Source organism: Chanodichthys erythropterus, chromosome 22 (assembly GCF_024489055.1).
Source record: "Chanodichthys erythropterus isolate Z2021 chromosome 22, ASM2448905v1, whole genome shotgun sequence".
NCBI classification, from domain to species: Eukaryota; Metazoa; Chordata; class Actinopteri; order Cypriniformes; family Xenocyprididae; genus Chanodichthys; species Chanodichthys erythropterus.
The window spans coordinates 8,266,272-8,287,710 of record NC_090242.1 but is presented as its reverse complement, the minus strand read 5'-3'; the positions used below and the strand labels follow the sequence as shown (position 1 = coordinate 8,287,710).

Sequence of the window (21,439 nt, the reverse complement as noted above, 5' to 3'; positions counted from 1 at the left end):
TTCTTAAACGAAAATGCAAGGCACACATTTCTGCTTTAAAACCCTCTGCTACACTTGCCTCGTGGTCATGTCTGCGATTTTAGACTAACATGGGGGGCCAAACGAAATGACTGCCTGTGGTAACCGACAGCAGAGCATTGTGCAGTCAGACAGTCCTGCAGGCCTGATGCTAATGTGCAGAGATAGATCGGTCTTTTGGGTAGGTCACTGCTGAACAATAATATTGATGTCTAGAGCATCTGACAGCAGCGTCAGTCAGAGGAGCAGAAAACCACACCTCGCCTCTCCACACATCCCAGCCAACAGAAAGGGCTGTTTAGTAACACTGCTTAAATATGCTCGTTTCGTCCGTGTGCGTGTATTGCACCTTTTATTCAAAATTGGCATTATTAAAGCGTAAATAAAGTACTAAATGTCGTACAGTGCTTCTGTGACTGGACTGCGCAGTGTAACAGCATCAGCACCATGAGGCAGAAGATCTCCGAGACAAAGAACATCACTGAAAACCCGCAACACAACATTTGATGATTAAAATTACTAAAAAATTCTCAGCAAAACCAGTGTGCACGAGCTTAATCTTTTTAAAAAACACCTTTAAATCATGCTTCTATCATTGTATGGTGCTGTAGTAGCTACATGTATGTAGTCTCAGTTATGGGCGTGATTTTCTTGCTGCAGTACACCAGCTCAGACTCAACCCAGCAACATTATTCCTTATTTCTACAATAATAACGTAATAATAATACACAACCGCACGGTGTCATTTAATGCTGCACAATTATTTAAAACGCAAGTCACTTTATTGCACTTTGAATATGATTCCTGCTAAAAGACATTTTTAAGACACATCAATATCAGTTTAACCCAACAATTTTTGTTACGACTGCAGCCTGGCATTTAATCATGCTTTTGTTACAAACGTGAAGATAAAAACTACAATATGTTTTAAAAATATATATTAATATAAATGTATCAACTTACAGTGATCTTTGGGATATTCTTTTTGCCCTGGTAAGACATGGTTTGTTCTCGGTTGATGCAGATGTCTTTATTCTGTTCTTTTCTGATGTTAGTGGTTGCGCACACTGGACTTGATTGTCTGCTCTGCTGGGCTCCTCCCTCCATGTCCTGCCGGGTGTCGTGCGTGATTTCAACCAGCAGGAGGTGCCAACATCTGTGTTGGAAATCCCGAGTCATTTAGCCGAATCGGTTCTCTCGAACAGCCACTGAACCGGTTCTAAAAAGTGATTAATCCTTTCTTTTACGACATGATGGTTATAATAAATAAGTAATAATAAACATCTCCTGGATACTGTTTATGATATTCGAGCTCTATTTATTTTATTTTAGCTCTATTTTATTTTTATCTTTGGCCTTAATAAAGTATAATACATTGATACACTAATGCCTGTAGATGTAGCCACAGTAGATAATAATAAATACAATAAGACAATAAGTAAGACAATAATAAAGCGTAGTGATTGTCATAGCAACTTAAAAACAAAATAATAATTAATAATTACACCCTTTAACACTCATTACTTTGAGAACCGAAAGAACCGACTCTAAAGAATCATTTGTTAATGATTCGAACCTCCATTGTCTGCTTGTAAATGCTTGTGTCAGTTAGTTTTGTTTTACTAGTTTTTATGTTTTCTCTCAACTGTGGAAACAGAGGTAGACTACTAAAAATGACAAATGATTCCTGACAATTAAGATAGATTTACAAAATAAATCTGATTTGCCAACCCTTGTAAAAATAATCAAATTTTAGCTTTATTGGCCTACTTTTTAAGTGGCTACTAATAATACACTTTAAAAGAATATACTAAAGCGTGGACTGAATGCAATGTTTTCAGACACTTAATTGCATGTTATCTGCAGTTAAATGGAAATTTATTGTAGTTTAAATTTATAATAAATGCAATTAGTTGAACTTAAGAGTTTTAACATATTTAAGTTGGACTTAAGTACATCTATATTTGTAATTTTATAAATCTGTTGTTTTATGAAATATGGTTAAAGTGTACAGCCAAATGTACTGACAATCACTTATGGTGAACAAATATACTTTAATGCTATTTCTATTGAAGCTTGTATGTCATGTACTTAAATATATTTCTAAATACACATTTATAATAATGAAATTTAATTTAGTAGAATACATTTAAAATATATTTACTGTAATAATATTGAGTAGGCTTAGACACTAGAGTACAAATAAAAATCAAGTACTTTACATGTGCTTTAAAGCCACGTTTGCACTATTGTTTTTTTACGCCTGTCATTTATACTATTAGTTTTGAAAACGCCGGGATTGTGTTTCAGTATAAACGGACCCAAACGGAGATTTTTCGGTCCGTTTTCGGTCATGAAGTGTAGACGGAAATCACTTTAAAATGCCATTTAGTGTAAATGAGGCCTAAGTGTACATCTTTCAAACAAAAGAAAAGATTATTAAAACATAATGACTTAAAATGTAATTTAAAGTAAAACGTTTGACATTATTACAAAGTGCACTTTTTAAAAGTCTACTTAAAGGGACAGTTCATCCAAAAATGAAAATTATCCCGAGATTTACTCACTCTTAAGCCAGTATATCTTCTTTCAGACAAACACAATTGGAGATATATTTAAAAATACCTCTATAATGCGAGAGAATGGGGCTCACGATTTTGAAGCCAAAAAAGCACATTCATCCATCATAAAAGTAATCCACACGACTCCAGAGGGTTAATAAAGGCCTTCTGAAGAGAAGCGATGGGTTTTTGTAAGAAAAATATTCATATTTAAAACTTTATAAACTAAAATAACTAGCTTCCACCAGTGACATCTGACCCGACGCATGACGTATTGATGAATGTGGAAGCGCAGAGGATAGAGCAAAACAAAACACCGGTCACAAATTATTCTAAAGTCAAAAATAACAAATTTTAAAGAGAAATGTCTGAAATGTTGCTCAGCTTACGATACTCCTACATCCTACGTCATGCATCGGGTCAGAGGTCACTCTTTCGCTTGTGCATGGCTGTTACCGGAAGCTAGTTATTTTAGATTATAAAGACTAAAAAACCCATATTTTTTATATTATTACTTCCATTGTGTGTGGCTGAAAGAAGATAGTCATATACAACTAGCATGGGTTAAGGGTGAGTGAATTATGGGATAATTTTTTTTTTTTTTTTGGTGAACTATCCCTTTAAGTGTGTTAAAAAACATAGTCATAGTATATTATATTAGTATATATAGTATATTAACTGCATGCACAGTTTATTTTAATATGTAGTTTTAAAATTTGAAGTGCACATTCAATACAATTAATCACACTTATTTTTCAGAAGGCAAGTTATTAAAATAACTCCTCCATGAGCTGCACAGTATGCTTTAGTGTCTTTAAGACTGAATGTTATTTCAATGCCTCAAATGTGTTCAAGAGCAGATGCAGAGAGAGAGTGCTGCATTTATCAGTTAATAAAGCGCATCTTCAGCAATGGCCAAAACGATTATGAAAATTACTTTCATAATCAAGGACTAGATTTTCACAGTGATGGTGAACAAAAGAGGAGTGTGGACCGGAGAACAGCTGCTGAGCCCCACCCTGCCATGTGGCTCTTTTGTCTAAGCAGACACCCCAACCACCCCTTTTTCTTTTTTTGCCCCTCTACACACACACACACACACACACATTTCTACTCCTGTCTCATGCCATACAGATCAGCTGCTACATGACATCTCACATCGGACGAAGTTTATTAGATCATGTGTCCACACTATGCTAAACTTAATTACTCCCTTCTGATTAATATTATAATCACAAAATAAAGAACTTGGAAAGCCTTTCTAAATCCAGATCTGTGTATATGTTCATAAAGATCATTTTTGAGAAGAAAGAAAAAGAAAAGCTCAATAGTTTGACAGCAGCTGTAATCTATAACTATTGCACATTATAAAATGTGTAATGATACAGTACCGCATATGAACATTATATAGCCAAACCATTAATAGTATCAATAAAAAGCTAGTGTACATTTCTTTATCATTCTTTGACCAGCTTCCTGTTGAGTCAGCAATAATGTCTGTCCACTAGATGGCGATGTGTGATTCATTCTGCCTGCCATCAATTTCAGAACAAATATGTGAAGCCTTTTGGGTGATATTATTTATACTCTAAACATAACTATAATGAAACATCACATATACTGTAGATCTTACATTTACATTTGAAAAAACGCCACCTTACTGACACCAAATTAGTGATATTATTCTGCACTGACAGATTAAATTAACCTCTGGAAAAAACAAAACAATAGAAACCCTTACAGAATTTGTAATGGTTTTAATGGAAACTGTAATGGTCCCTGTGGGTCTTCTATTAGTGGCATGTTAAAATCATTCAATCCTAATGGAATATTGCCCAACACACACTACGGGTCTGTGTAACAAAACCAGCCCCAAAACAAGCCTGTAGTGACCCTATAATATCAAAACTCAACATATGCCAATCCCATACATAAAATACATATTTTACAGTCACTGTTATGTGTTATTAACTATTTCTTTTTTTGAAAATCACTAGTACACTCTAAAAATGCTGGGTTAAAAACAACCCAAGTTGGGTTAAATATGGACAAACCCAGTGATTGGGTTGTTTTGACCCAGTGATTGGGTTAAATGTTTGCCCAACCTGCTGGACAGTTTTATTTAACTCAACTATTGTTTAAAAATGACTGTATTTCTTGCTTAAAATGAACACAAAATAGGTTGGAAATGAACATTTATTAATATTAATAAGTTTAAAAATGATTAAACAATAAACATTTATTAAACTGCTTATTAATAAAAATGCTGGGTTAAATATGGACAAACCCAGGGATTGGGTTTTTTTTCACCCAGCCATTTTTTTCAACCAATTTTGGATTGATTTTTTTAGCCAGCAATATATTAATATAGTAAAAGGCATGTTTTTGCTCACCCCCAAATAGGGGCAAATTTGTGGGGTATTGTAAGCTGAAACTTGACCAGACCAGAGACTTATATTACATCTTGTGAAAGAGGGCATAATAGGTGCCCTTTAACCCAACCTGCTTTTGTTTGTCCATATTTAACCCAACTTAGGTTGTTTTTAACCCAGCATTTTTTAGAGTGAATGTTCACCTTTTGATTATTACTGCCTCTATGTGTCTGATTTTTAATTTCCAACATATTTTGGATTCATTTTTAATCAATAGTTAGGTTTAATAAAACTTCCCAGCAGGTTGGTCAAACATTTAACCCATCTCCTGGGTTAAAACAACCCAATCACTGGGTTTGTCCATTTTTAACCCAATTTAGGTTATTTTTAACCCAGCATTTTCTAGAGTGTAGTAATCATAGGGATTCAAAGGCCTCTTTCTCACAAAATTCATAATCTAGCACAATTTTATCATTGGTAGAATGTATAAAAATGTCAATATATGCATTTCAGTGAATTACAATTACATGTCAAACCTTTAAACCGCAGGATAAAAATATCAACACGCAGAAACAGTTTACAAGCAGCCCAATTCTGCGGGAAATCTGTGAAAACATTCGGGGATGTTGTAATGGTGAATGCTTGATGGTTTGTAGGGTTTGTAATGCTATTTTTTTAGTGAAAAATTAGAACTTCTGTGATGGTATCTATTGTTTTTTTCAGCAGGGGCGCCTATAAACTAATAATTAAATACTAATAATTAATTAGATGTTTCAATTAAGACTTAAATATGTATGGTATTTTGAGAAGGTCATGGTAATGCATTCTGTTTCAAACGTGTCATTTTATCACACAGAGATTAAAAGAAAAGCTGCATATTTTTTAATAATGATGTGCTTTGAGGAGCACACACTGGATACATGTAGAAACAATAAAGGGTTGTTTAATTCCACTTTAAATGAAAAGTAAAAAGATACTATTAGACCATAACGCTCCCAATAAATACATTAAAACAAATCAATGAGTGAGCACAGACACTTTGTAAATGGCATGAAATGAGCATGTGCAGTCAGCAGGAATTGGATTATGTGAGAAAATGATTTAATATATTTAAATGATCTCAGAAAGGAACAGCTGCTTCCTGCTGCTTACATCAGGACAACTAATAATGAAAGAGCTTTCTTCTGCGGGTAAGCTGGATTCAGCCAAATTTCTATTAAATCAGGCCTAATAAGAGGCTACAGCATATCCACCTGACATCAATGAGTGTGTGATCCAATATCTTCACAAAGGACACTCTCAAAATACAAGTCCAATGTTGAACGTTGACATTTCTCAGGTCAAAGTTAATATTTAATGAAGTTTTTATATTTCATTAGGAAAAATAGGCTATTATATTTATTATTGTTGCTCTGTTTTGTTTTTCATTCTGTTCCTGTTTGTTCCCTGTCATGATTAGTTTCCTTGGTTGCTGATTTGAGCTCCACACCTGTTCGTTGTTTCATTGTTTACTCTCTGTGTATTTAAGCCCTGAGTTTTCCTTAGTTCCTTGTCAGGTACTGATTATGTTAGTTGTTTGACATATGCACTCGCTCTTTGTGGTAATTAAAAGTCTTAAATTCATTAATTCTGTGTCCTGTTCCTTGGATTATACCGAGCTTCTTTTAACTATATATACATATATATGCAAAAATGGAGTGATCACTCAGTGGAGGCTCTTTTGGGACCAAATGTTGGTTTGTAGCTACTGATAAACTTAAATAAACTTCAAACAAAAAATGTTATATGTCTTTTGTCATTGCATTCTTTCAGTCAGTCACATTCCTGACCTAATGGCTCATTATGCATTAATCTATGCATTAATAAGGTCTTAATCTCCTCAGGTGTGAATCACAGCATTATTCATGAAGATTCACACCTCTTTGCATACGGGCTCGCTAAACAAAAAGTGTCTTTAAAATTTAAAATCAATACATTGTTTTTTGTGTCCGAGTAGGCAGGATAATTTCCACATCATAGTCTAAGTATATTCTTAAAAGTCTTGTGAAGAAACATTTAGTATGCATTTTGAGGCCTTATTTCAGTGACTTATTTTTTTTATTTTATTTTTTCAAAAACCATGCATATACGTAATACTCTCAAAAATACAAACATGCACATACATGTTGCTCACATATTATTTTAGCCTAGTTTGTGCTGAATATAGTGTAATTAGACTTTTGTCATTAATATGTATGTAAACAACTGAAAAAAGCACAAATGTCAGGGCATGTCAAAACTTCTCCAGGACCCCAAATCAGCCTCAGACTCCAGAGGGTTAACATTACACAATATTTGTTTTATCATCCTTCATACAATAACTTTGGAAAGTAAAACTGAGTGGTTGAGCTTGATGAATGTAATCAATCCTACAAAACAAAATATGTGTAAAAACTACAAGTGTCAAATAGGGGAATGTGATGATATGTATGTTATTTGTATAATTAAAGTAACTGAAATTAAAACTAATTTTCTACTATGAAATAAATATATCAAATCAAAATATGCCAAGTTATGACATGGATGGTTTCTATTTTTGGACACTGTTAAGACAGGATGAGATAACTGTTTGCTTTATTGCTTTAAAGGTGCTGTTACGTAACAGTCGGGATCATTAATATGTACGCCCCCAATATTTGCATATGCCAGCCCATGTTCAAGGCATTAGACAAGGGCAGCCAGTATTAACGTCTGGATCTGTGCACAGCTGAATCATCAGACTAGGTAAGCAAGCAAGAACAATAGTGAAAAATGACAGATGGAGCAATAATAACTGACATGATCCATGATATCATGATATTTTTAGTGATATTTGTAAATTGTCTTTTTAAATGTTTCGTTAGCAGGTTGCTAAAGTACTGTTAAATGTGGTTAAAGTTACCATCGTTTCTTACTGTATTCACGGAGACAAGAGCCGTCGCTATTTTCATTTTTATACACTTGCAGTCTGTATAATTCACAAACACAACTTCATTCTTTATAAATGTGTAAGTGTGTATAAGTGTGTAATGTTAGCTTTAGCCACTGAGCACTATCAAACTCATTCAGAATCAAATGTAAACATCCAAATAAATACCATACTCACATGACCCGACGCATGCATGCAGCATACATGATGAACATCTTGTAAAGATCCATTTTGAGGGTTATATTAGCTGTCTGAACTTTGTTTATGCACTGTATTAAAGTCGAGAGCTGGGGGGTGGGGAGCGCGTCACTTAAAGGGACCGCAGCCTGAATCGGTGCATAGTTAATGATTCCCCAAAATAGACCGTTAAAAAAATTAATTAAAAAAAAATCTATGGGGTATTTTGAGTTGAAACTTCACAGACACATTAAGGGGACACCTTAGACACGAGTTCACGAGTATAAGCTGAAGAAAGTGCATCCATCCACATCCATCCATAAACTCCACACACCTCCAGGGGGTTAATAAAGGCCTTCTGAAGTGAAGCGATGCATTTGTGTAAATAAAATAATCCATATTTAACAAGTTATAAAGTAAAATATCTAGCTTCCACTAGACCGCCTTCCGTATTCAACTTACAAAGAAAGTGTAAACTGGCGTCGTGTCAGTTAAGCTTTTTCCATAAGTTGAACAGGGAAGGCGTAGGATGTAGCGTAAGCGTTTTGAACTGCGAGAGTTTTACACTTTCTTCGTAATTTGAATATGGAAGGTCTGGCGGGAGCTAGATATTTTACTTCATAACTTGTTAAATATGGATATTTTTCTTAAACAAACACATCAGAAGGCCTTTATTAACCCCCCCGGAGTGCATTTATGATGGACGGATGCACTTTCTTCAGCTCATACTCGTTGATCCCGCTCACTGCCATTATAAAGCTCAGATGCGTCAGGATATTTATTAATATATCTCCAATTGTGTTCATCAGAAAGAAGAAATCCATATGTCTTGAGGGTGAGTAAAGCTTGGGCTAATTTTCATTCGAAAGTGAACTAATCCTTTAACCAAAAACAAACCAATTTAAATTGAGGTCTAAACATCGAGCCTGAAGGCTGTCCATCGGCCTCAGCTATAGATTTCCAGTCAGAGGAATTTCTGTTGCAAACACTGCTATTACTTGAGTGAACCCACTTTCATCTAGATCTACACAACAATCAACCATGATACAGCAGATAGATAGATAGATAGATAGATAGATAGATAGATAGATAGATAGATAGATAGATAGATAGATAGATAGATAGATAGATAGATAGATAGATAGATAGATAGATAGATAGATAGATAGATAGATAGATAGATAGATAGAGATGAGTTACCTTATCAAGGTGTTTGACAGGTTCCTCCTCAAACGCATTCTTGATCTGTACTGTGTCTTTAAGCTCAGGTGGAAAGTTGGTTTCGTGTTTTGAAGGCTTCAGCTCTTCTCTGTTTGTGGCTCTTGGGCTTCTGGAGCTTCGCTGACCGACACAGAGAGCGTCAAAATCGATGGTTTTACTCTCATACGCTCCTTCTACGTTACAAAACAAACCTCCGTATTTCTGTCGCGGCACCTGGTCCGCCGTCCCCGGGCGAGCCAGATACACCGGCAGATCGTCATCCCTGTCCAAGCGTCTGCTCTCAGCCATGGTGCGAGACCGACTGAGAGAAGAGAAAGTTCAGAGCCCACGCCTTACTGTCACATCTGCAGCTCCTCCAGGTTTGTTTCGGTAGAAGCTCTTCAACTTTCGCTAGGAACATCTATTGTGTATATCATGTTTAACAGATTAGTTAGTAAGATGAATTCATAGCTATATTTTCACATATTTGAATCAATTACAGCACTCATAAGCATAGCCTTCATTGTATTATGAAGTATGACATTTTAGCATTTTGTTAAATTAATGACATTACTTACCCAGTTGACAGTATTCTATTAATATCATTAATATTTCTAGGGAAACGTGAAAAGCATGGAAATGTATCTTAATCTTATACGTTTAGTCTATAAAGAGATTAAAATTATTATAAAAAGATTATGGTAATACTTTATTTTAGGGTCTTTTAACTAGTTGCAGCTTGCATATTACTAGAATATTGGCTGTTTATTAGTAATTATTAAGCATATATTAATACCTTATTCTGCATGAATGTAGAATACATTCTTAATCCTTAACTTAACAACTACCTTACTAACTATTCATAAGCAGTAAATTACGAGTTTATTAAGGGAAAAGTCATAGTGAATACATGTTCCCTATACTAAAGTTTTACCAAGATTATAATATTTTTGTTTTATTGTTTTTTTGTTTGTTTGTTTAATTAACTTTAATCATTTATTAAATTTAACATCCCAGATTCATTGCTTTTATATTGAGAGATTGAGTTTACATTTTATATATATACATATATAAAATGTCAACATTTGAAGTGTATCAAAAAAGTTCAACAAAGTTGTCTAAAGAAGGTTTTAAGACAACTTTGATGAAAGGTTTTGATCCACTTCAAATGTTGAATACTGTATATATGCAGCTATTCCTTCAATTTATCTCCTAACAACTGATCTTCACTTCAGTTTAACACTTTAATACTTGTTTTTAAATAATTTTATTTCAGTTATGAAGTCATGGAGGTACCTAAATAACTATCCATTCTAAGAAAGCTATATGTGTAAGCATTCCATTTTCCGTTTGATAGCAGTTGTCTGGCTGGCGCAGGACCCTGTCTCTATTAATGTACCGTCCCTTTAAGAGCTCTTGCTGTGCAGAGAGTCTGTGTCACTGATGATGCAGCTATTGCTCACGTCAGCACAATGACAAGATTCTGAACGCTGACGGAGAGAATGCTGATGACAACAAGAGAACTAGAGTGGTGACGCTTTACAGTATAAGGTTCCATTTCTTAACCTTAATGTAACTAACATGAACGAAAAACACTTCTAATGCATTAATCTTAGCTCATGTTTAACATTTATTAATACATTATTGAAATCATATAATGGACCTAAGCTAACATGAACAAACAAACAACAGTTGAATCAGAAACGTATCGACATATAAAATCAATGGTATCATCATGGTTCAGTTCACTCAGAACTCAGCACACAGGTGGTTGTCAGCATGTGTCCTGGTGGAGGGGTCGTGTGGACTGTGTCCCGGTGGAGGGGTGATGTAGGAGACTGTATTGAGCATGACATATCGTTCTAGCCAGAGGCACAGACACAGGAGGGTCAAAACAAAGATGACAGTGGGAGAGAACGATTATAAAATCATAAGCAGCACATTTGTTCACTGTAACATTTATGATCAAAATTTTCAAATATGTTAAAGTAAACTGTAACATATTTGATGAGCTGTAAAATAATTTATAGTTTGCCAACTTTCTGTTGGTTTTTATTAACCAGCTGAGCAATTATAGATTCTGTAGTTTCACACTGTTTACAGCTGTGACTGAGAATTCAGCACTCTAACCTTTTTTTGGAAAAGATTTGTTTAATTCATTCAGTTATCCAAGGAATAAGTTTGCTCACTTAGCTAGGAAAATTTGGCATTGAATATTCCCATCCTCTTATTGTAAATCTCTTCCAGAAAATATTCTTCAGAAAATAATGCAACTTTAACCTGATAACTGCCACCCCCCTTTTTTGAACATAGACATGAATATGTCACATAATGCATGAATGCTTTGGAATACAGGTTCAGGTTGATGTCTTTTTAAAGATGACACTCAGCAGATTATTGCTGAAGTGAAAGCACTTCAAAAAATGAAAGACATTATAGAAGTTTAAATGTACTGCAAAGCAAATGTACTGTACAAAACATTTTTTATTTTACACCAAATATATATTTTTCAAAACAATTTGGGCTGTAAAATCAAACCCACGTCAGACTGTTCCAAATTTGAAGTTGTTACAAAAATTTTGGTTCCTATGATATTTTGCTTAGGCGCTATACCAAAAATAGCCACTGTGTGTCATCCACATTCCAAAGATTTAATATGATAAAAAATATGATAATTTGATAAAATTTCATTTATTTTTTATTTTTTGGATCCGTTCTCCTGTCACTACAAATCCCCAGACATGCAAAAAAATAAAAAATAAGTAATTGTGCATTGTGTGCACAATTTACTATTTCATTCCCTTGATTTTTTAAATCGTGCACACAATTTGCTATTTCGTTTTTCTCGATTTGCTAAATTGTGTGCACGTTTTACTATTTCGTTCCCTCGATTTGCTAAATCGTGCACAAAATTTGCTATTTAGTTCCCTCGATTTTCTAAATTGTGCGCACGGTTTACTATTTTGTTCCCTCGGTTTGCTAAATCGTGCACAAAATTTGCTATTTCGTTTTCTCGATTTGCTAAATCGTGCACACGATTTACTATTTTGTTACCTCGGTTTGCTAAATCGTGCACAAAATTTGCTATTTCGTTTTCTCGATTTGCTAAATCGTGCACACGATTTACTATTTTGCTCCCTCGATTTTCTAAATCGTGCACATGATTTACTATTTTGTTCCCTCGACTTTCTAAATCGTGCGCACGATTTACTATTTTGTTACCTCGGTTTGCTAAATCGTGCACAAAATTTGCTATTTCGTTTTCTCGATTTGCTAAATCATGCACACGATTTACTATTTTGTTCCCTCGTTTTTCTAAATCGTGCACACGATTTACTATTTTGTTCCCTCGATTTTCTAAATCGTGCACGCGATTTACTATTTTGTTCCCTCGATTTTCTAAATCGTGCACACGATTTACTATTTTGTTTCCTCGATTTGCTAAATTGTGTGCACGATTTACTATTTTGTTCCCTCGTTTTTCTAAATCGTGCACACGATTTACTATTTTGTTCCCTCGATTTTCTAAATCGTGCACACGATTTACTATTTTGTTCCCTCGATTTTCTAAATCGTGCACACGATTTACTATTTTGTTTCCTCGATTTGCTAAATTGTGTGCACGATTTACTATTTTGTTACCTCGGTTTGCTAAATTGTGTGCACGATTTACTATTTTGTTTCCTCGATTTGCTAAATCGTGCACAAAATTTACTATTTTGCTCCCTCGATTTTCTAAATCGTGCACATGATTTACTATTTTGCTCCCTCGATTTTCTAAATCGTGCACAAAATTTGCTATTTCGTTTTCTCGATTTTCTAAATCGTGCACACGATTTACTATTTTGTTTCCTCGATTTGCTAAATTGTGTGCACGATTTACTATTTTGTTTCCTCGATTTGCTAAATTGTGCACACGATTTACTATTTTGCTCCCTCGATTTTCTAAATCGTGCACATGATTTACTATTTTGTTCCCTCGATTTTCTAAATCGTGCACACGATTTACTATTTTGTTCCCTCGATTTTCTAAATCGTGCACACGATTTACTATTTTGTTCCCTCGATTTTCTAAATCGTGCACATGATTTACTATTTTGTTCCCTCGATTTTCTAAATCGTGCACACGATTTACTATTTTGCTCCCTCGATTTTCTAAATCGTGCACATGATTTACTATTTTGTTCCCTCGACTTTCTAAATCGTGCACACGATTTACTATTTTGCTCCCTCGATTTTCTAAATCGTGCACATGATTTACTATTTTGTTCCCTCGATTTTCTAAATCGTGCACACGATTTACTATTTTGTTCCCTCGATTTTCTAAATCGTGCACACGATTTACTATTTTGTTCCCTCGATTTTCTAAATCGTGCACACGATTTACTATTTTGTTCCCTCGATTTTCTAAATCGTGCACATGATTTACTATTTTGTTCCCTCGATTTTCTAAATCGTGCACACGATTTACTATTTTGTTCCCTCGATTTTCTAAATCGTGCACACGATTTACTATTTTGTTCCCTCGATTTTCTAAATCGTGCACATGATTTACTATTTTGTTCCCTCGATTTTCTAAATCGTGCACACGATTTACTATTTTGTTCCCTCGATTTTCTAAATCGTGCACACGATTTACTATTTTGTTCCCTCGATTTTCTAAATCGTGCACACGATTTACTATTTTGTTCCCTCGATTTTCTAAATCGTGCACACGATTTACTATTTTGTTACCTCGATTTTCTAAATCGTGCACACGATTTACTATTTTGTTCCCTCGATTTTCTAAATCGTGCACACGATTTACTATTTTGTTCCCTCGATTTTCTAAATCGTGCGCACGATTTACTATTTTGTTCCCTCGATTTTCTAAATCGTGCACACGATTTACTATTTTGTTTCCTCGATTTGCTAAATTGTGTGCACGATTTACTATTTTGTTACCTCGGTTTGCTAAATCGTGCACACAATTGACTATTTTGTTCCCTCAATTTGCTAAATCGTGCGCACAATTTACTATTTTGTTCCCTCGATTTGCTAAATCTTGCGCAAGATTTACTATTTTGTTACCTCGGTTTGCTAAATCGTGCGCACGATTTACTATTTTGTTCCCTCGATTTTCTAAATCGTGCACACGATTTACTATTTTGTTCCCTCGATTTTCTAAATCGTGCACACGATTTACTATTTTGTTCCCTCGATTTTCTAAATCGTGCGCACGATTTACTATTTTGTTCCCTCGATTTTCTAAATCGTGCACACGATTTACTATTTTGTTTCCTCGATTTGCTAAATTGTGTGCACGATTTACTATTTTGTTACCTCGGTTTGCTAAATCGTGCACACAATTTACTATTTTGTTCCCTCGATTTGCTAAATCGTGCGCACAATTTACTATTTTGTTCCCTCGATTTGCTAAATCGTGCGCAAGATTTACTATTTTGTTACCTCGGTTTGCTAAATCGTGCGCACGATTTACTATTTTGTTCCCTCGATTTGCTAAATCGTGCACACGATTTACTATTTTGTTCCCTCGATTTGCTAAATCGTGCACACGATTTACTATTTTGTTCCCTCGATTTGCTAAATTGTGTGCACGATTTACTATTTTGTTCCCTCGATTTACTAAATTGTGTGCACGATTTACTATTTCGTTCCCTCGATTTACCATTTCGTTCCCTCGATTTACTATTTTGTTCCCTCGATTTGCTAAATTGTGTGCACGATTTACTATTTCGTTCCCTCGATTTGCTAAATCGTGCACAAAATTTGCTATTTCGTTTTCTCGATTTGCTAAATTGTGCGCTAGGTTTATTATTTCGTTCCCTCGATTTTCTAAATTGTGCGCACGGTTTACTATTTTGTTCCCTCGATTTTCTAGATTGTGTGCACGATTTACTATTTTGCTCCCTCGATTTGCTAAATCGTGCACAAAATTTGCTATTTCGTTTTCTCAATTTTCTAAATCATGCACATGATTTACTATTTTGTTCCCTCGATTTGCTAAATCGTGCACACGATTTACTATTTTGTTCCCTCGGTATGCTAAATCGTGTGCACAATTTACTATTTCGTTCCCTTGATTTTCTAAATTATAAAAAATTCTATTAGAGACTACAAAGATGAATCACGTGTTTTAAACATCAAAGGAAAAAATAATTACATCTTGATTAAACGTTTCGGTCAAATGAGTGTTATAATTACAAAGCATTGAAGATAAACTTGTTTCTCTTCTGTTCATGGCAGCCCATTTCCTTACTTCTAAGTAGGACTTTTAACTTTCTAGTTGTAATAACTTTTTTACTTCCTGTATTCCAAAATATATATATTTTAGGATACAGAATATATGTGTGATTTTATTGACCTCCGCTTATATCTATGTAAGTGTCACAAATTATATATGATTGTCCTTTTGTTTATAGTCTTTTTGCTTGTTTCTAGTTTCCTTGGATGTTTGTTTTAGTATTGCCCTGTTAATCTGAGTAAATGGTCTCGTATTCTGAGACTCCCTTTGTTACGATAAGGCTTTCAACCAGGCCTGTGCTTCCTGCTGCACAATACAACAGGGATACAGTTGGACATTTTAGAATTAAAAATGCATGAGAGATCTTCTCACAAGGCTATAGGATCCAGTCCCTACACAAGCATTACCTGCTCAATAAATCATCAGTATGATGCATTGAAGTGCTGTTCAACTATACATTAATCTATATTAATTCATGGCTGAAGTTGAGATTTGTTGTTGTTAAAGCAGTGACTATCACAAACAGATCATGTTTTGGACTCTTCTTCACCTGCCACATAACAAACCGTCTACTGGTTTGTAATCATTGTTGACTGATAAGTAGGCATCCAATGATTTCCGAGCAGCTACATCCGTCTGGAGCACTCAGAGCTCTCAGCTGCATGTTTAAATTCACTTATGAAAACCTTAATGAAATGATTGGCTTATCACAGTGTAGCTCTGGTTTCTGTATTTCTGTGTCAGAAGACAATCACCTGGCGTAAAACTTTGCCCTTCTCAACCCTAACTCATAATATTCCAGCATATTCCAGAGATACTTTACACACAGTGGAGGCTGAAGTTACACTTGTTAGAGGAAGCAGAGAAGTTGTTAATATTGCATTAGTGTCAGAGAGAGGAGAAGGGAAGTACAACAGGTGTAGGTTGCACTAACTTTCTCTGGTTACAGAGGTTACAACAAATACTTCTCATGGCTGTGTACTCTGTTTCTCATCAGGCCAGACTAAATCGGTTTCAGTGAATTTACTGTTAAAAGACACAATGCATCTCCACTGCAGTAAGTTACCAAATGCTGCCAAAAATATCACTTGCATGGTATAAAACAACGCATTTAGCTGATAACATTATGTTGGAAGCATTACTGAGTCAAAACAAACAAAACAAAAAACACAACCTTCAGGTTACCAGTCTGACTCTCTTACCATTAGGCTTCGACTGCCTCTTGTAGTTGTTATTGTCATGTCGATGTACAAAGTGCCTCAACAAGCTATAATAAATAATCTGTGAGGTATTTTGAGCTGAAACTTCACAGACACATTCTGGAGACTTATATTACATCTTGTGAAAGGGGCATTATAGGTCCCCTTTAATATTCTGTCTGTGTCTGAGAGCAGCATGTTTTCAGTGTGTCCAAAGGTTAAAAAACAGAGCTTATCATATTTCTGAGGAGGTATTTAGACTTTAATGAAATGAAGCCAAACCTGGTATACAGAATGCCCCAAAAACATATTTACAAGCCAGAGACAGAGCCAATTAAAGGGAGTTAGAAAGATCATTCAGTACAAACCAGTTAGTGAAAGTCCTGCTGGTACGCTACAGCTGTCCATTTGAAAGAGTAGAAAAGAACTAGACTCGGGGAAGAGATGATTAAATACAGGGACAATCGAGGAAGGCGGAAACATTTTCAGCCGCATCTGCAGCCGTCACCACAATACACATCGCAATTTATAGTCATGAATAAATTCTAAACTGCAAAGTGACTCTACTGCTCAAGCTGCAGGAGGAGAAATGTATTCACATCAGGAGGATATAGAGACACATGTACATATCAACAAACATATATATTACACTGCAGTCAGAAAGAGGTACTGCTGATCATCAGACGTGGAATATTATTGGACAACAGGCCTCATTCATCAACCACGAGCACAAAGAGTTTCTGTGCAAATCATTCATAAAAGCATTTTTATGTATACTGCCATTATGCGACGATTTACACAGGAACGGTTTAATTGGAAAAAACAGCTACAGAACTACAGAATATTTTTACTTGCATAAATTCTCGCATGGTGCAATATTTTACGATTTTTACGTGGTACAATTTACTTACATTCACATGGTGCGAAAATTTATAGAAGTTTTTAGTTTAAAAAAAACAAGTCTTAAAACTGTCAAATGGTACAATAATTTACACAATAACAGTTTAAACTCGGCATGAAATGAACATTTTCTAAATGCATATGAAATATTTGATTGTGAAGGATTAATCCTGTACTTTACAAGGTTCAATTAAAAATTTTTTTTTTGAACTTGTATTTTTTTATTCAAATGTCATAGCTGGATCTTTGGACCTCTGGTTATAACATTTATTCCACTTAAACCACGGTACAATCGAGAGCAAGCTCATTCATCACACTTCCTAAAATCCTAAAATTCCCTGCCCTACATTTTTGCAATAATTTTCTATAATTCGGGTCACAATACATCATGATATGGAAGAAAACGTCCATTTCAGCATTTCATCTAAACTTTCATAAACTGTTGCATGTTACTATTTAATTTATGAATGGTTATTTTTGTAAACTTGCATGGTGCAACAATTTACATTAAAAAAAAACCTCACATTTTGCAACAACTTACAAAAAATAACTTTGTTCAGTAAACCTTTACATATGAATGTTTTTAAGAATGATTTACATAAAAATGTTGCTTGTGATGAAGGAATGAGGCCCAATAAGAGGAATTATTTAAAAAAGAAATATATTAAAAACCAGGCTGCTCAGTATTAGTTTTTCAACTTAAAGGGTTAGTTCACCCAAAAATGAAAATTGTGTCATCATTTACTCAAACCTGTATGAGTTTATTTCTTCCGTTGAACACAAAAGAAGATATTTTAAAGAATGTTGGTAACAGTTGATGGCACCCATTGACATTTTCCTAATATAATAATAATAATAATAATAATGCATTTTATTTAACGGCACCTTTCATAACACCCAAAGTCACCTTACAAGCGAACAAACAATATTATAAACAAATAATTAAAAATATTGTAGATAAATGTGATCATAAGTCGCACAGGTATATTTGTAGCCATAGCCAACAATACATTGTATGGGTCAAAATTATAGATTTTTCTTTAATGCCAAAAATCATTAGGATATGAAGTCAACATTGTGTATCATGAACATATTTTGTAAATTTTTCAACATTAAATGTGTCAAAAATGTGTTTTTGTGAGTGGATATGCATTTTTAAGGACTTCATTTGGACAACTTCAAAGGTGATTTTCTCAATATTTTGACTCAGATTCCAGATTTTGTAATACTTGCATCTCGACCAAATATTGTCCTATCCTAACAAACCATACATTAATGGAAAGCTTATTTAGTCATTTAGTCAAAAATTGACTTGTGACTGGTTTTGTGGTCCAGGGTCACAAATAGATGAATAACAATAAAAAAATCCCATTAGCATCACAGAAAACAACAACTCAGCAGCACACACTCATCATATATACAGAAGAATACAGTACAGGCTAATAAAAGCAGGTCATAAAAAAGCCTGGGTAAAAAGGTAGGTCTTCAGACGGGATTTGAAAGTATGCAGATTGAGAGAGTGAGTGGTTGGAGGGGTTTAAATATGAAGAAGATCAGTGAGGTACGGAGGAACGAGATTGTGAAGTGCCTTGAATGCGAGAAGGAGAATATCAATCCGATACTTCATTGAAAGCCAGTGCAATCGATAGAGAGTTCTAGTAGTTTATAGAGAAGTTTGGAAGGAAGACCAGTAAGAACAGCATTAAAATAATTGATAAGTGAAGTAACCAGTGCATGGATGAGAATTGCAGTGTTGTTCATTGTGAGGAACAGATGAAGATGATTAATATAGTATGCAGTATGTGTAATATTATTAATATGAGCTTCAAAGGAAAGTGTGCTATCCAGAATAACACCAAGACTTTTAAAGATGCCCTAGAACTTTTTTTTTAAAAGATGTAATATAAGTCTAAGGTGTCCCCTGAATGTGTCTGTGAAGTTTCTCAAAATACCCCATAGATTTTTTTTAATTATTTTTTTTTAACTGCCTATTTTGAAGGATTAATTAGAAATGAGACGATTCGGGGTGTGTGGCCCTTTAAATCTGGTGCTCCACACCCCAAGAGCTCGCGCTTGCCTTAAACAAAAGTTCAAACAGCTAATATAACCCTCAAAATGGATCTTTACAAAGTGTTCATCATGCAGCATGTCTAATCGCGTAAGTATGGTATTTATTTGGATGTTTACATTTGATTCTGAATGAGTTTGAGGCTATGCTCCGTGGCTAACGGCTAATGCTACACTGTTGGAGAGATTTATAAAGAGTGAAGTTGTGTTTATGAATTATACAGACTGCAAGTGTTTAAAAATGAAAATAGCGACGGCTCTTGTCTCCGTGAATACAGTAAGAAACGATGGTAACTTTAACCACATTTAACAGTACATTAGCAACATGCTAACGAAACATTTAGAAAGACAATTTACAAATATCACTAAAAGTATCATGATATCATGGATCATGTCAGTTATTATTGCTCCATCTGTCATTTTTCGCTGTTGTTCTTGCTTGCTTACCTAGTCTGATGATTCAGCTGTGCACAGATCCAGACTTTCTGCCCTTGTCTAATGCCTTTCATAATGTTGGGAACATGAGCTGGCATATGCAAATATTGGGGCGTACATAATAATGATCCCGACTGTTACGTAACAGTCGGTGTTATGTTGAGATTCGCCTGTTCTTCGGAGGTCTTTTAAACAAATGAGATTTATATAAGAAGGAGGAAACAATGGAGTTTGAGACTCACCGTATGTCATTTCCATGTACTGAACTCTTGTTATTCAACTATGCCAAAATAATTTAAATTTTTGAATCTAGGGCACCTTTAACCTGCAGGGAAGGACAAATTGCATGATAATCAATATCCACAGAAAAACAGTCAGATTTGGTTAGAGAAGATCTTGTGCCTACAAGTAAGATCTCGGTTTTATATTTAAATTTCAGCTAAAAAGTTGGTCAAATAAGAGGGTTTGGACGACAGGTAGAGCTGGGTGTCATCGGCATAGCAGTGAATACCATATTTCCTGAAAATGTGACCAAGAGGGATTGAGTAGATAATGAATAGAAACGGGCCTAAAACAGAACCCTGAGGGACACCAGTAGCAACTGTAGATGATCTCGATCGAAAATGCTTAAGTTGATATGATATAATCCAGGACAGGGATGTACCATCAACTGTCTGGTTACCAACATTCTTTAAAATGTCTTCTTTTGTGTTCAACAGAGCAAAGAAACTCATACAGGTTTGGAACAACATGAGGGTGAGTAAATGATGACGAATTAATTTTTGGGTGAACTTTCCCTTTAACAGCAGGTTGGTTGCAGTAGTCTGCTCAACTTTCTAGGGGTAAACAAAAACTGCTAGTGTGGACGGTCTCGCTTTCTCTCTCAATCTGTCTCTTTGTCGTTTCTGTGTTCAGGCAGTGAGGAAGACACCTCTCCTAAGGGATCCTGACAACAGAGACGTGACAGTCACCTCACTAACAGGCCCTGAGTCAGCACCCAAAACTCCTGCGAGAGGATGTGTGTCTGCAAAGGCGTCCATTTCGCTTTCAGTTTTCCCAAAGTGTGTGTGGGAGGAGAGACAGAGAGACAGAGTGAGAAAGAAAGAGGATTGTGTGTTCTGGTTGGTAGTATACGCAGTAGATGCAGTAAAGACGTGGTCATGGCGGGTCCCTGCATGGCAGAGATAATCCATAATCCTCTAGTTGGGTTGATGATTATGTTTTCGTCACACCTGTATTGATCTGTAAGTGTGATTTCAAGCATTCTGTCCTGGTTCTCCACAGAGGTTTAATCAAATCCAGTGCAGATGATCCTAATA

At 35.1% G+C, this 21,439-nt stretch overlaps 1 protein-coding gene across 2 annotated transcripts in view; it reads right to left on the bottom strand.

Annotated features, from left to right (window-relative positions):
- The window catches only part of dpysl3 (dihydropyrimidinase like 3), a 43,762-nt gene extending 34,178 nt beyond the window's left edge, over positions 1 to 9,584 (bottom strand). Inside the window, exon 1 of one of the 2 annotated variants that reach the window (XM_067375254.1) lies at positions 9,276 to 9,584. In XM_067375254.1, the coding sequence (XP_067231355.1) occupies positions 9,276 to 9,584 (309 nt within the window). Of the gene's footprint in view, positions 1 to 981; positions 1,114 to 9,275 lie in introns of those variants that run through there. The other variant, XM_067375253.1, reaches the window with a different exon arrangement.
- Positions 9,585 to 21,439: the final 11,855 nt, after the last annotated feature.